General features: G+C 39.5%; 1 protein-coding gene across 4 annotated transcripts in view; it reads left to right on the top strand.

The window, feature by feature from the left end:
- CPSF2 (cleavage and polyadenylation specific factor 2) overlaps positions 1 to 16,258 on the top strand; it is a 39,682-nt gene that overhangs the window by 1,522 nt on the left and 21,902 nt on the right. For 2 of the 4 annotated variants that reach the window (XM_032179842.2, XM_032179837.2), the window contains exons 2-7: positions 2,591 to 2,649; positions 7,391 to 7,575; positions 9,945 to 10,104; positions 10,184 to 10,289; positions 11,308 to 11,437; positions 14,135 to 14,250. In XM_032179842.2, the coding sequence (XP_032035733.1) occupies positions 7,427 to 7,575; positions 9,945 to 10,104; positions 10,184 to 10,289; positions 11,308 to 11,437; positions 14,135 to 14,250 (661 nt within the window). In that variant the 5' untranslated portion in view covers positions 2,591 to 2,649; positions 7,391 to 7,426. Of the gene's footprint in view, positions 1 to 321; positions 546 to 839; positions 864 to 2,590; positions 2,650 to 7,390; positions 7,576 to 9,944; positions 10,105 to 10,183; positions 10,290 to 11,307; positions 11,438 to 14,134; positions 14,251 to 16,258 lie in introns of those variants that run through there. The other 2 variants (XM_032179838.2, XM_058429567.1) reach the window with 2 other exon arrangements.

The following is a 16,258-nucleotide window of genomic DNA, read 5'->3' as shown; positions in this document are numbered from 1 at the left end:
AGGAATCCTCCCACCTCAGTCTCCCAAGTAGCTGTGGTCACCAGCGCAGCCACCGCGCCCGGCTACTTTTTTGTGTTTTTAGTAGAGAAGGGGTTTTGTCATGTTGCCCAGGCTGGTCCGGAACTCCTGAGCTCAAGCGATCTGCCCTCCTCGGCCTCCCAAAGTGTTGAGATTACAGGCGCAAGCCACCGCGCCCGGCAACATGTACGATCATTATGAAGAGGGCTAGTAACTGTGAGATATTTGCGATGAAGTAGTATCTGTCAAAACCAGTGCTCTGAAGCAATTTATGATATGATGAGGCTTCATTCCTTCTTGCAGTACCCATTTATGCTGCCTTGACCACTGAAGTTGGTATTGGATATACAAAGATGATCACTTTTACTCCTCTACATTGAACATTCATTCAAGAAATACTTTATGTGCCTCCTTTATAACAAAATAACTAACTTTGCCTAGGGCAACAAAAAGGCTTTATAAAGGAGTAAATATGTCAGCTGGATCGCGTAGCATCAAAAGGAATTTGCTGAGCTCAACAGGAGAAGGTAATTTCGGGATTCAGTACAGGAATACGGAGCTTTGAGCTTTAGCATACTTAGGGAGAGTGGGATAATCAACCTGCTTAAGCATTTAGTGCACGAGTGATTGGTGAAGCAAGAGGTAGGTTAAGATCAGCTTGTGAAGGATCTTGGTTTCCAATAGGGAGTTTAGATTTTATTCAGTAGTTAGCAGGAATCCAGTGGATATTTGGTGCAAGGAGTGAGCAGGAGGATATTTGTTTTTTTAGGATGGTCTCTGACAGCTCTATGGAGGATCAACTGGGAACAGAAAAACTAGATGAAAGGAAATTGGCAATCATTCAGGTAAGGCAATGAGGGCCTCCACGGAGGCAGGACATGAAGGAGGTCAGACACTAAGTAAATGTCAAATGGGATTCACCTGTTGACCGCTAAGTTAATGGTAAGACGGTGACTTGAGTTTTTAGTCTGGGAGAGTAAATGGTTGGCAATACTATTAAAACTTAGCCTGAGACATGTACATAAACATAGGATGGTGCCAACCTGCACTATAGTGTAAAGCATTGATTTTTATAGTCTGGAGTCTAGATCTGCACTGATACAGTAGTCTCTAGCCACATGTAGCTATTGAGCACTTCAGATGTGGTTAGTCTAGTTGAAATGTGCTGTAAATATAAAATACACAGTGGATTTTGAAGATTTAATATGAAAATGTAAAATATTCAACATGATTACATGTTGAAATAATGTTTTGGTTCTATTGGGTTAAATAAAATACATTAAAATTCACCCGTTTCTTTTTCACTTTTCCATGTGGCCATGAAGAAATTAAAAAGTACATTTGTGGCACGCATTAAATGTCTGTTGACAGAGCTGTTCTAGTCTAGACTAGATGTGGGAATTTGTAAGGAGGTGGAATATGAGCTGGGCCTGAAGACATTGAGCAGTGATGTCAGGGTGGCTTCCTGGCAACCTCCATTGCCAGTTAAGGCATTTGGTTTGTCTTTTCTCAAGCAGTAAGAAGCCTTCAGAGATTTCTGAGCAAGGGGTAATAGGTGCAGGATATTTCTGGAGATGAATCTGGTAGCAGTGTTTAGGTCGGATGAAGGGAGGAAAGACTGGAGGCAGAGAAACTGAGAAACCCAAACATCAGGTAGTGAGGCCTTTCCTGTATTAGGGTACTGGCAGTGGAATAGAAAGGGAATGATGTGCAAAGCGTTCCTGAGGGAAGAATAATCAGGAGCTGGTAATAATAGACTGTCCCAGAAGTGAAGAATCAGCATGTAGCATTTCAAGCCTTGGTTACTTAGATAACAACTAATATATTAATGTCGCAGAGCTATAAAATACAATTTGAGACTGAAGAAATTTGGTCCCAAGATAGAATCAGCAAAGTTAGGAGGGAGTGGTCCACTAAATACTTTCTCTTTTTATCTCCCTGCTTTCTGTATCATATCAATCATACACACCAGCTAATATCCCCAACCAAAATACAGAATTACCTGTATCATGCCATCTTTCTACTTGATAATGAGTCTTAAAGTGTTTCTGTTGCCTGCAGGACTAGGTTCAGTTTCCAAGGCCTTTTATTATCTGGCCCCTTTCTGTTCGTTAGGCCTTATCTTTTATTTTTTGCTTTTGTGAATGTGTGCCAGGCTAGTTTTTTCACTGGTACTTGAAAACTTACTCAAGTGCAGAGATCTGAGATCTCTGGTACTCCTTTACTCCTGTTATTCCTCTGTTTTGAGTACCTTCTCTTTGTTTCTACCCATGTCTTACCAATCCTTAGTGAGTAATCTTAAATCCCACCTCTTCTATGATTCTCAATAACATAAGGTAATGTCAACTTAAAAAAAAAAAACTTCCTAAATATTTTTATGTCTTTTATTATCTGTTTATGTAAGCTTAAGATTCCTAAAATTATGACAGATCTCTTTTTTAAAAAAGGACCACATATTATACTACTTGCTGCTGCTCCTGATGCCTTAGGGCAAGATACAAATTAAACACCATAATTATAAACAGAATGAAATCATAATACCACATTCATAAGGCTTTTATTTATTTTTTAGATTAATAAAGAACTCTTCAGAATTCCTGGTGTTTCATCATATATACGACTGAGATATCAGTAAGTAGTGAATGTTTGATAAAGATATAGCTTTATTATGAATAATTGTAGTGAAAATATCTTTTCATCTGTTGAAATATTGGTCTGTCTGCAAAACAGTTTTAATATGAACTTACTCAGTTCTAGCTGCAAGATACCTTGCATGTTACTTCATAATCTAAATGAAGAAAGTGGGAATTAAGGAAGACTTAAGTAGAAAAGAGTTTCCCTTAGGCCATTAATATAATTGTGGTAAAGTAAGCTTTTTGACAGGGATAATTTCCAAGGTCCTTTCCAAAATAGTATTTATAAACGTTTTTCATCAAATAGAGAATTAATGTCTTTGTACCCCAAATAAGAACACATGAAGGCTAGGCATGCTGTCTCACACCTGTAATTCCAGCATTTTGAGAGGCCAAGGTGGGCAGATCGCTTGAGCCCAGGAGTTAAAGACCAGCCTGGGCAACATAGTGAAATGCTGTCTCTACAAAAAATTAGCCAAGTGTGGTGGTGTGTGCCTGTAGTCCCAGCCACCCAGGAGGCTGAGGTGAGAGGATCACTTGAGCCCAGGAGGTTGAAGCTGCAAATGAGCCATGATTGCACCACTGCACTCCAGCCTGGGTACCAGAGCAAGATCCTGTTTCAGGAAACAAAAACAAGTCAATATATTTTAAATTTTAACTTACCAACAGTTATTTATTGAACAACCACTATGTGCAGGGATGTGCTAATGTACTAAGGATAAAAAAATGGATCAAGCCAACTCCTGTACTCAAAGAGCTCTCCCAAGCAAGGGCAAATACATGTAGATAGGTTCTGTTTATGGTGTGGTAAGGACAGTGAGCTTATTTAATACTAGCCATGCCCCGTTTCTTCCTTTAAGAAACATTTATCGGCTATCACTGTATGTTAGGCACTGTGGAGGCGCTGGAATGTAACTGTGATGAAAACAGAAGGTCTTTACCTTCATGGAGTCTACATTCCAGTGTGGGCACAGGAGGGGAGAAGGTGACAGACAAAGCAAGTAAATAAATAAGTAGCAATTAGAGAGCACTAAGTATTTTGAGGGAAATAGAATGATGTTGTAATGGACGTGAAGAAGGACTTTAGGGTGGTCAGAGAATGACTATCTCTGAGAATGACTCAGAATAAATTACAGACAGGGAAAATATATAAACAAGTTAGAGGTTTTGGACACAGTGAAGAGAAGAAAATTTGAGAAATATAATTAGTTGTTATGAAAGTATATCACTGGAAGTGTTTTATAAAGGTCATTGATAAACCTCTATACAACTTAAGCCAATGGACATTTCTCTGGCTTCTCAGACTTAGTGCAAATGGGAGGTGAGGAAGTGGAGATATATCTGTGAACAAATATTCTGAGAAGTTTTGCTGTGAAAGGGAAACCCAAAAATGATGCAGTGGTTGTTGGGGGTTGAAGGGTTAAGAGAGGGTTCTTATAAGTTGGGAAATTCTAGAGTATTTTTATAAGCTTATGGGAATGATACATCAGTGATACGTTGATGCAGGGGAAAGAGTGAATGACTGAAGATGTCAAGTCTTTCAGAAGGTAAATAAGAATGGGATCAATGGCACACATAGAGGGATTGGCCTTGGATGGGAGCAGGACTATTCTATACAACAGGAGACCCAACAGTGTACATGCAGATAGGTTAATAGATGTAGTATCTGGAAAATGAGAAATTATTGTCTAATTTTATTTTCTGATTGAAGAATGAAATGAGATTATCAGCTGAGACTAGGGTGGAGGGAGGGATGGGTGATCTTTGAACAAAGAGGAGGAGGTCTGGAATAGTAGTCTCAGAAATGGAAAGTCAACCTACTAAGAAAAGTCAGATTGAAGGGTAATACTTACGGCCTGTTTGAGGCCTTTGGCCATGAATTTAAAGAGCAAATAGCATTAGCCAGGTGTGGTGGTGGGTCCCTGTAATCCCAGCTACTCGGGAGGCTGAGGCAGGAGAAATACTTGAACCCAGGAGGTGGAGGTTGCAGTGAGCTGAGATCTTGCCACTGTACACCAGCCTGGGTGACAAGAGTGAAACTCTGTCTCAAAAAAAAAAGAAAAAAAATGGGCCTGGTGGATCATGAGGTCAAGAGATCGAGATCATTGTGGCCAACATGGTGAAACCCCATCTCTACTAAAATGAATTAGCTGGGCGTGGTGGCGCATGCCCGTAGTCACAGCTACTCGGGTGGCTGAGGCAGGAGAATCACTTGAACCCGGGAGATGGAGGTTGCAGTGAGCCAAGATTGTGACACTGTACTCCAGCCTGGCAACAGAGTGAGACTCTGTCTCAAAAAAAAAGCAAATAGCACAGCTGTAATTCTCCTCCATATCCCATCCCCCCCACCCCCGCACAATTGGAGTTAATCAGGACTGGGGTTTTGCCAGCCTAGTAGAGAGAAGGACTAGAGGAGCAAGACATTTGAGTGTTTGCAAATAATCTTAACAGATCATGAATTGAAGATGAGGACCTGAGTAAAAACAGGAGGGGGTCATGGATAGGGAAAAAGTAGTCAGCGAATTAGAGAGATACCACTGAGCCCAGAGGATTTTTGCAATGGGAATACTAGAGTAAGTAAGGTGTTAGAGAATGAGATGCTTGAAGTGAAATTTTGAAAGTAGTACAGTTACTGGTAGTGATAAGATCTCAGGTGTAATCGTAGTGGTGGGTGGCTGAAGTGAAATGAAGATTATTGGAGTTGAGGAAGTCAAGGAACCAAAGGTCAGTATTGAAGTTACTGAGAGGAACAATGGGTCATGTAAAAGTCCTCAGTGAATGAGGCCGGGTTAATGCCATAGTGAAGAGGAAATGTGGAAGACTAATAGTGAACTGCTGGGTGGCAAGAGCTTTAATGGGACTAGACTATTTGAAAGGAAGGAGAAGACATGGTTTAGAAGTTGCAGTGAGGAGCAAGGAACACATACCTCCTGCTTTTCAAGTACAGGGGATACAAGAAGTTAAAACAACAACAACAAAAAACCTTGAGAAGGCTGTAAGAGAAAGTATGATTAGGGAACAGCCAGGTACCTGGGAAGACAAGCAGGTGAAGAGATTTTCAGAGAAGCAGTTGCAGTTACAGGTGAGTATAATCATAGTTCCAGAGAGCATCCTGAAACGATCTGAGAGGGAGAAGAGGTAGGGGATTAGGTCTTACTGAGAGATGTACACATCGTTGATAATTGATAACCTAGCAGTCTTGTGATTTTGGCTGTCACTCAGATAAACAAGGCTGGGAGATGTGGGTTTAGCAGCCCCTGTCAGCCTCTTATGAAAGGTGGATATTCAGTTTACCTTAGTTTGTTGATGGCTTGAGTAGTGGTAAGAAATTATTAGGTTAACTCTGTGGCCTTCTCTCCTACTTGCATAGTTAGCCAGGAAAAGCTCATTTATTTTAGGGAGCTAAAATCTGAAATGTTGCTGTGGAGTTGAACTTTGTTAATGAATATTTTCATAACTTCTGTTTAATAGCACATAGTTCCAGGTTCTAAATCCCATTTTTAAAAAATGTATGTATTTTATTTTATTTATTTTTTAAATACAAAGTCTCACTCTGTTGCCCAGTCTACGGTACATTTTAGGGTCTCACTCTGTGCCCAGTCTAGTGGCGCACTCATAGCTCACAGTAACCTTGAACTCCTGGGCTCAAGCAATTCTCTCATCTAGGCCTTCTGAGTAGCTAGGACTACAGGTACATGCCACCAGCCAGTATTCTTATTTTTTACTTTGTAGAGACAGGATCTCACTACATTGCCCAGGCTGGTCTCAAACTCCTGAACTCTAGCAGTCTTCTTGCCTTGGCTTCCCAAAGTGCTGGGATCACAGGCATGAGCCACCGTGCCTGGCCTGTAGATGTGTTCATGTTATATTTTCCTGAAATATATGTAGTAGGCATCCCAATTTGCATTCCATCAGATATATGTTGAGCGTGCATCAGATTCCATTTAGGGAGTTGCAAACATGCCACCTACGTTTTTTAGTTGCTCACATTCCAATGCAAGGGTTCTTAATGTTAAACTCCCTGAAAAGTTTGTGAATTTCTCCGTGTATATGTACTCTTGCTTTTTGTTTGGGTGTGTTAAGAGTTGGTGGGGGAGAGGGGAGGGTGCATAGGTTTTTATCAGATTCTCAAGGGGGTCTATTTAAGGACCACTGGTCTAATTAATAGGAGAGAAAGACATGTAAACTAATTATTGTAATACAGTGAAATCAGTGCCATCACAAAGCAAGATAAAAGAGGAACAGATTCATCTTGAAGGATGAGTTCATTAATTCCTAAACATTTATTTATTGAGGAACTTGGATGCAGTAGTATCTGTTATAGGTGATTTATACATTATTTGAAATACTTCAGTATCCTTTTTACGTATATATTAATACTAATGTTTTATGGACTGAGATACATAGGTGAGGAAAGTTTAACTTTCTTCAAATCACGTAGGAGTAGATTCATATATGGGTCTATTTGATTGCAACATTCACTACCCCACTAGGGAGCCACTAAAGGGCTCATTGTGTCTAAGATTATGTTTGTGCTTTTAAACTTGGCAGTGACTTAATAAACTTGCTTTCACTTAAAAAAAAAAAAGTAAACTTGGCAGTGATGGAAATGGGCCTTTAAACTGCTTTTCGTGTTAATGGAATTTCTATGCACTTAAATATTTGAAATAATTTATTTGTCTATTATATATGCTAGACTGTGCTTTTATGTTTAATTATATTTTCATTTCATTTGAAAGACCCTTCTAGCTTGCTGTTTCTGGACCAAAAAAAAAATGACATCTATTATCAAATTAACTACCCTTTCTGGGGTCCAAGAAGAATCTGCCCTTTGCTATCTTCTCCAAGTTGATGAGTTCAGATTTTTATTGGACTGTGGCTGGGATGAGCACTTTTCTATGGATATTATTGATTCCCTGAGGAAGTAAGTTACATTTCATAATTCTAGGTTTTTATTAAATCAACTTCTCTTTTCTGTACTGTAATACCATTTCGATGTGATAAATATTGCCTTTCTACACTAGTTTATAGCAAAAACCAAAAGATCGAGACCATCCTGGCTAACATGGTGAAACCCCATCTCTACTAAAATATACAAAATAATTAGCTGGGCTTGGTGGCGGGCGCCTGTAGTCCCAGCTACTCGGGAGGCTGAGGCAGGAGAATGGCGTGAACCCGGGAGGCGGAGCTTGCAGTGAGCCGAGATTGCGCCAGTGCACTCTAGTCTGGGCAAAAGAGCAAGACTCCATCTCAAAAAAAAAAAAAAAAAAAGCTGGGACAAAAATCCATTATAAGTATGTGGCCATATAAATATCCTCTCCTTAATAATTTCTGAAATTCTTCTTTTTTTTTTCTTCTGTTATAAGTATGTGGCCATATAAATATCCTCTCCTTAATATTTCTGAAATTCTTCTTTTTTTTTCTTTTCTTTTGAGATGGAGTTTCACTTTTGTTGCCCAAGCTGGAGTGCAGTGGCGTGCTTTTGGCTCACTGCAACTTCTGCCTCCAGGGTTCAAGTTATTCTCCTGCCTCAGCCTCCCAAGTAGCTGAGATTACAGGAATGCACCACTCGCTTGGCTAAGTTTTTGTATTTTAAGTAGAAACAGGGTTTTACCATGTTAGCCAGACTGGTCCCGAACTCCTGACCTCAGGTGATCCACCGACCTTGGCCTCCCAAAGTGCTGGGATTACAGGCCTGAGCCACCATGCCCAACCAATAATAATTTCTGAAATTCTAAGCTGAGTTCTTGAACTTAAATTAATAGTTTTCGACCAGGCGCAGTGGCTGACACCTGTAATCCCAGCACTTTGGGAGGCTGAGGCGGGCGGATCACTTGAGGTCAGGAGTTCGAGACCAGCCTGACCAAGATGGTGAAATGCCATCTCTACTAAAATTACAAAAATTAGCTGGGCATGGTGGTGCATGCCTGTAATTCCAGTTACTCAGGAGGCTGAGGCAGGAGAATCACTTGAACCTGGGAGGTGGAGGTTGCAGTGAGCCAAGATCGTGCCATTGCATTAGAGCCTGGGCAACAAGAGTGAAACTCCGTCTCAAAAAAAAAAAAAAAAAAAGGAAAAGAGTTAAGTGAGGCTGGGTGCGGTGGCTCATGCCTGCAATCCCAGCACTTTGGGAGGTGGAGGAGGGCAGATCACCTGAGGTCAGGAGTTTAAGACCAGCCTGGCCAACATGGTGAAAGTGTGTCTCTACTAAAAATAAAAAAATTAGCCAGGTGTGGTGGTGGACACCTGTAATCCCAGCTACTCCAGAGGCTAAGGCAGGAGAGTCGCTTGAGCTGGGCGGCAGAGGTCGCAGTGAGCCAAAGTTGCACCAGTGCACTCCAGCCTGGGCAACAAAGCGAGACTACATCTCCAAAAAAATAAAAAAATAGTATGCAGGATAGCTATTAAAAATCAACTTACGGCTGGGCCTGGTGGCTCACCCCTGTAATCCCAGCACTTTGAGAGGCCGAGGCGGGCGGATCACCTGAGGTTGGGAGTTCGAGACCACCCTTACCAACATAGAGAAACTCCATCTCTACCAAAAATACAAAATAAGCTGGGAGTGGTGGCACATGCCTGTAATCCCAGCTACTCGAGAGGCTGAGGCAGGAGAATCGCTTGAACCCGGGAGGCAGAGGTTGTGGTGAGCTGGAGATTGCGCCATTGCACTCCAGCCTGGACAAGAGCAAAACTCCATCTAAAAAAAAAAATCAACTTGTGGTGTCTACTGTTCTTTTTTGGTTTTGTTCTTGTTTTTACTTTTAGGCAGGGTCTCACTCTGTCACCCAGACTGGAGTGCAGTGGCATGATCTCATCAAGCTCAAACTCCTGTGCTCAAGTGATCCTCCCATGTCAGCCCCTCAAGTAGCTGGGACTATAGGCTCATGCCACCACCCCTGGCTTTTTTTTTCTTTTTTTGTATTTTTTATAGAGAATGGTGCTTTGCCATGTTGCCCAGGCTAATCTTCAACTCCTGAGCTCAAACAATTTGCCTGCCTTGGCCTCCCTAAGTGCTGGGGATTACAGGTGTGCACCATCACACCTGGCCTTCTTTTCTGTTGAAAATGTGTCTACACACCATATATTTAAGTGTACCTTATGCCACATTTTTTGTAGCTATGCAGAGCACAGGTAGTAATAACTGAAATTCATAAGTAATCATAATTTTAGCTCTTAGTTTTGCTCTTCTGCCCCAGCGTAGTCTTCAATCCAGAATTGGTGAATAATTTTGAATATTCTGTCTTTACCCTTAAAAAGATTCAAGAAGTAGTCCTTTGGATTGTGTTCTTGTAGGCATGTTCACCAGATTGATGCAGTGCTGTTGTCACACCCTGATCCTCTCCACCTTGGTGCCCTCCCGTATGCTGTCGGAAAGTTGGGTCTGAACTGTGCTATCTATGCAACCATTCCTGTTTATAAAATGGGACAGATGTTCATGTATGATCTTTATCAGGTAATTTAAGCAATTAAAAAAATTTTGTTAGCACTCTTTCAGTGATTGTTTTTCACCTTTATTTGTGTTATTCTTTTAGTCTCGACACAATACAGAAGATTTTACACTCTTTACATTAGATGATGTGGATGCAGCCTTTGATAAAATACAGCAGCTAAAATTCTCTCAGATTGTGAATTTGAAAGGTAAAAAGAATTTCCAGTAGTAAGTATTTAGACAAATGGGGTTTAACTTGCTGGAAAATACTGAGGAGAATTCAGAGAGAAAATTATAGGCATTATGGTCTGAAGAATAAAAAAATTAGCACATTCTGCCTTGATACAGAACTCTTAACTTCCATTTGAATTTTAAAATATTTCAGAATAAATGCTAACAAAATGTTAATAGCTCAGGCCTTTTCATATTTAACTTGGGAAAAACTCATTTAGTGTTTACCGTGTATAATAAACAAAAGATAATGTGCCCATTTCCTCCTCCTCAGAGCTTACAGTTAGACTGAGGCGACAAAGTAGCTGAGATGGCTAAATGTAGTGATTGGGGTAAATGAAGTGTTATGGCAGCAGAGTAGATAATGAATTCTAGCACTGGACATTAAAAAGTTTATTTTTGAATTAGGTCAGGAAGTCCTATATTAAGTCTATATTTATCATCTACAGAGAGAATTGTATTAGATATTTTCATAGATATGAACCCTGGCGTTGATAAAATGGTGCAATAATGGACTCCAAAGATTTAGCCCAGGAATAACAACAGTCTCAACAGTTTTGCTTCTAGTTAATTTTTCTGCAGGATAAATTCTTTAGCACAATGAGATTTAAGTTATTCTGTTAGTTTAGAGGTTAGCAAAAATGGAAACATTTGATCATTGTATATATACAAAATACACATTAAAATTTGCTAGTTCATACTAAATAATTTAATAGTGTACTAGCTTTTATATCTAATCTCTAGCCTTGTACTTATAAGCACAAATAACTCTACAAGATTACATAATAAAGTAACAAGAATGTTTTCCTGCAGTGAGGGAGTGGAGTAGCTGGGGGACAGGAGAGTGAAGCCTGCTTTCACTATATGCATTTTTACTTTTGAAATTTATATTACTGCATATACAGTATTACCTATTAAAATATTATAGTTGAGAAGTAAATAACCTTTCTTTAGGGTTGTAAAACAAATCTGAGTATTGTTATCTTGTTGACATAGGTAAAGGACATGGCCTGTCTATCACACCTCTGCCAGCTGGTCATATGATAGGTGGAACAATATGGAAAATAGTCAAAGATGGAGAAGAAGAAATTGTTTATGCAGTTGACTTCAACCACAAGAGGGAGATGTAGGTATATCAAGAGAAAAGCTAAAGGAAATGCAATTGGTATTATTTTATTCTTTGGAGAAAAAATAAGAAACACAGTTTTTGTTTTGGTTATCAGAAATTTAGAGCAACTTAAAAGCATCAAATAGGGAATGTTTTCAAAATTAATTACTTGCATAGTAGTGTGGTATAAGACATAAGAGATTTTAAAAATTTACAGGTTAAGTATACACTCTACAAAACAGATATCTCCCTGGAGATGTTGCAAAGGAGATGAATTTTTACGTATCAAATTACATGTTCTTGACCTGCTATTTAACAAAACTTTGTGGATGGGTTGTTCTTTTGTTTTGTAACGTGATATGGTTTGGCTCTGTGTCCCCACCCAAATTTCATCTTGTGGCTCCCATAATTCCCACGTGTTGTGGGTGGGACCTGGTGGGAGATGATTGAATTATGGGGGCGGGTCTTTCCCATGCTGTTCTTGTGATAGTGAATGGGTTTCACGAGATCTGATAGTTTTAAAAATGGGAGTTGCCCTGCACGTAATGTAATTACCATCTAATATGACTGCCCTGTATGTTTAAAGTTAGTCCCTTTGAAAGGGAACTCAATTCTAGTTATGATTTTACACACTTCATCTGGCACTCAAAGCATTACTATATAATATTTTGGTGTTTAGTCTCTTACAGGCTTGTTTTGTTTTATCTGTACATTAAGTTCATAGCTAGTTTGTGTTACATTACAATAGTCTCAGGATCTTTATATTAAGAAATATTTAAGACAAATTAGACTGAATTTTAGACACTTATAATCATAGATTAATGAGGAAAGGATGGCTGTGTTGCAGGGCAAAAGAGTGAGGGTCGTGATCAACTCAGTATACCACTGGAGGCTATATGAGTAAACAGCAGACTGTTCTCATAAATGCAGAATATCAGCAAACTGACAAACTGTGTCTGCCACCCAGAAAGAATGCTGAGGGCAGTCAGGCCTCAGGTGCAGGTGTTTCTTGTGATTAGGCACATCTGAAGCCTGTTAGCAGTAATGTGAACCTGTGATCAATTAAGCAGCTGACCAATCGTTACCTCCTCCTCCCTGCTCTTTCTACCCAATAAATATGAAGTGCTGTAGAAGCTCAAGTCTGCTTTCTTTGCTCACTAGAAGCAGGGAGCTCTCTTCTTCTCCTGACCCCTTCCTTTAAAATAGTTACTTTTGTTTTAAGTTTTCATTTCTGCATTCATCCTCCTTCGTTCAGTCTCCTAGTAACCGTGGCAAACTGTGGCATGGCTATTTGAGTAAATGGTATTGAAGGATTCAACCATTTTGGAAAAAAATCAATTTGTGTCTTTTTAATTATATAACAAAAGAAATTTCGGATGGATTAGAACTAAATAGAAATGAAGCAATATTGGTGAGTGTGATCTCTGATTTGGAAAAGACTTTGTAAGCATAAAAATAATGAACCAAGTTGCAAAAGAAAAGTTTGATAGATTTGACGACACACAGGTTCAAATGTCTGAAACAACAAATAAAAAAAAAATCAAAGTAGGAAAATATTTGCAGCAAGTTGCCCAAAAACTTACAACTTGCTGCAAAATATACCAGTTGCAAGATGGACAAAAGTTATAAAGTCAAAAAAGAGAAAATTTAAATGATCTTTTTTTGTTAGATACCATTAAAATTATTATTATTCTTATTTATATTTTTATGTATTTTTTTGAGACAGAGTCTCACTCTGTTGCCGAGGCTGGAGGCACAATCACGGCTCACTGTAGTGTCGACCTTCCAGCTTCAAGTGATCCTCCCATTTTAGCCTCCCAAGTAGCTAAGTCTACACATGCGCTCTAACATGCCTGGCTATTTTTGTATTTTTAGTAGAGATGAGGTTTTGCCATGTTGCCCAGGCTGGTCTTGAACTACTGGGTTCAAGTGATCTGCCCACCTCTGTCTCCCAAAGTGTTGCGATTATAGGCGTGAGCCACTGCACTAGTCCAAAATTATTTTTAAATGGTGATTTTCTTCTGGGAAGTATGTAGAATTGGTCAGTCTTTTTGGTTGAACTTTTCTAGATAAGGTTACATCTTTCTGGAAAGCCTTTTAGCAGTACTATTTATTACAGTAAATACATTTCTAGGAATGTGACCTAAAGAAACAATCAGAAATGCAATTGAAGCTTTTGTAAAAAATGTTCTTTGAAAGATTATAATGGCAAAAATAAATGACCTAAATATCAGTAAAGGGAAAGGATCAAATACAGTGTAGACACAATAAAATGTTTTTATAACTGTTAAACATTTAGATTAGAAAAAAATTTTTATGTCATGGGTAAAAATCAGGGTATAGAACTGAGTGTATAGGAATGTATATGGGATATCAGCTTTGTAAAATACATATGTATATCAGTACTTACCATAAGACAGGGCAAAAAGAAAAATAAAAAAAATACATATGTGCACAGAAAAACTTATATAGTTAGAAGGATGTACACCAAAATATTATGTCGGTTATCTCTGAGTAATGGTACCCTGGAAGATTTTTATTTTCTTCTTTATACTTTTTTGAAGTTACTAGATTTCTTATCAATGAGCATGTCTACTTTTATGGTTAGAGGAGGGAACACCTTATAAATGAAGCTGCTTATTTTTTAAGTAAGAGAAGCTATTATTATTTACTTGAAATGATATAAAATATTCCTCTTCTTAAACTTTCTTATAGCCATTTAAATGGATGTTCCCTGGAAATGCTAAGCAGGCCTTCCCTACTTATCACAGATTCATTCAATGCTACATATGTACAGCCTAGAAGAAAACAGAGAGATGAGCAGCTTCTGAGTATGTATTCTTTCATGTCCTTATTATTATTATTATTATTTTGTAACTTTTTGTATATTTAGGGAATAGAAGTACATATAAGTACAGGTTTCTTTTTTTTTTTTTTTTGAGACGGACTTTCACTCTTTCATCCAGGCTGGAGTGAAGTGGCACGATCTCGGCTCACTGTAACTTCTGCCTCCCGGGTTCAAGTGATTCTCGTGCCTCAGCCTCCTGAGTAGCTGGGATTACAGGTGTGCACCACCACGTCCAGCTAATTTTTGTATTTTTAGTGGAGACAGGGTTTCTCCATGTTGGCCAGGCTGGTCTCGAACTTCTGACCTCAGGTGATCCACCTGCCTTGGCCTCCCAAAGTGCTGGGATTACAGACATAAGCCACCATGCCCGGCCACAAGTACAGGTTTCTTAATGCATATGTTGCACAGTGGTGAAGTCTGGCCTTTTACTTTATCTGTCCCCAGAATCATGAATGTTGTACCCAGCGTATAATGTCGTTTTTAAGGAGCTGTGGAAATGCATGGTAGTGGGAATGACTGTATACTGTTTAACACTTTTCTTGGTCATAAGAGATTGGTTAACTTTAGTATTTTTGAAAAAAATATTATGTGACCATCAGTTTTTGTATAAGAAGAAACTTAGCTGGTTTGAATTTAACTTTTGTGGAAGAGTATAAAGATTGGCTTCTTTTTGCCAGTCAGTACATAGCTAGCTATCCCTGGCACTCACTGGCATATGTCTATGTATAAAGACCTCATACAAATCTATTAGAAAAATACACTCTAAAAGAAAAATGAACAAAGAGCTAAGTGGATAAATGAGGGTACAGATAGTCCACTAATTTTGGGTGTTTTACACTCTTAATATAGTAGGCCATTGCTGCTTGCTTCATCTTACATTCTTTTTTTTTTTTTTTTGAGATGGTGTCTTGCTCTGTTGCCCAGGCTGGAGTGCAGTGGCACAGTCTTGGCTCACTGCAACCTCCACCTCCCGGGTTGAAGTGATTCCTTCTGCCTCAACCTCCTGAGTAGCTGAGATTACAGGCATGTGCCACCGTGCCCAGCTAATTTTTGTATTTTTAGTGGAGATGGGATTTTGCCATGTTGGCCAGGCTGGTCTTGAACTCCTGACCTCAGGTGATCCTCCTGCCTCAGCCTCCTAAAGTGTTGGGATTACAGGCATAAACCACTGCACCTGGCCTTATATTCTTTTTAAATAAGCTATATGGGATCTCAGCAGGGAAAATTGGATTCCATTTTTAAACATGTTTTCAACCATTGTTTTTAGTTCATCTACTTTAAAAGTATAACTATTAATAATATACTGTGTTGCATCAATTTTAAGAAGCTCAAGCTAGACACTGTGGTTCACGCCTGACATTGTGGTCAATGGTCAACACTTTGGGAGGCTAAGGCAAGAGAATGGCTTGAAGCTAGGAGTTCAAGACCAGCCTGGGTAACATAGTGAGACCCCTATCTCTATTTTTTTTTTTTTGAGACGTAGTCTCGCCCTGTCTCCAGGCTGGAGTGCAGTAGCGCGATCTCAGCTCATTGCAACCTCCACTTCCTGGGTTCAAGTGATTCTCCTGCCTCAGCCTCCCGAGTAGCTGGGATTACAGGCATGCACAACCATGCCCGGCTAATTTTTTGTATTTTTAGTAGAGATGGGGTTTCACCATGTTGACCAGGATGGTCTTGATCTCTTGACCTCGTGATCTGCCTGCCTTGGCCTCCCAGAGTGCTGGGATTATAGGTGTGAGCCACCATGCCCGGCCGAGACCCCCATCTCTACAAAAAAAAAAAAAAAAAAAAAAAAATTTGCCAGGCATGGTGGTACAGGCCCGTAGTTCTAGCTGCTTGGGAGGCTGGGGTAGGAGGATTGCTTGAGGCCAGGAGGTTGAGGCTGCAGTGAGCTATGATCACACCACTGCACTCCAGCCTAGGTGACAGAACAAGACCCTGTCTCCACAAACAAACAAACTAAAAAACAAAAAAAGTAGCACCTCTTTAAT

The sequence above is a fragment of the Hylobates moloch genome, unplaced genomic scaffold (assembly GCF_009828535.3).
Source record: "Hylobates moloch isolate HMO894 unplaced genomic scaffold, HMol_V3 SCAFFOLD_16, whole genome shotgun sequence".
Lineage (NCBI taxonomy): Eukaryota > Metazoa > Chordata > Mammalia > Primates > Hylobatidae > Hylobates > Hylobates moloch.
The sequence above is the reverse complement of the archived record's forward strand: the minus strand, read 5'-3'. Positions and strand labels throughout refer to the sequence as shown.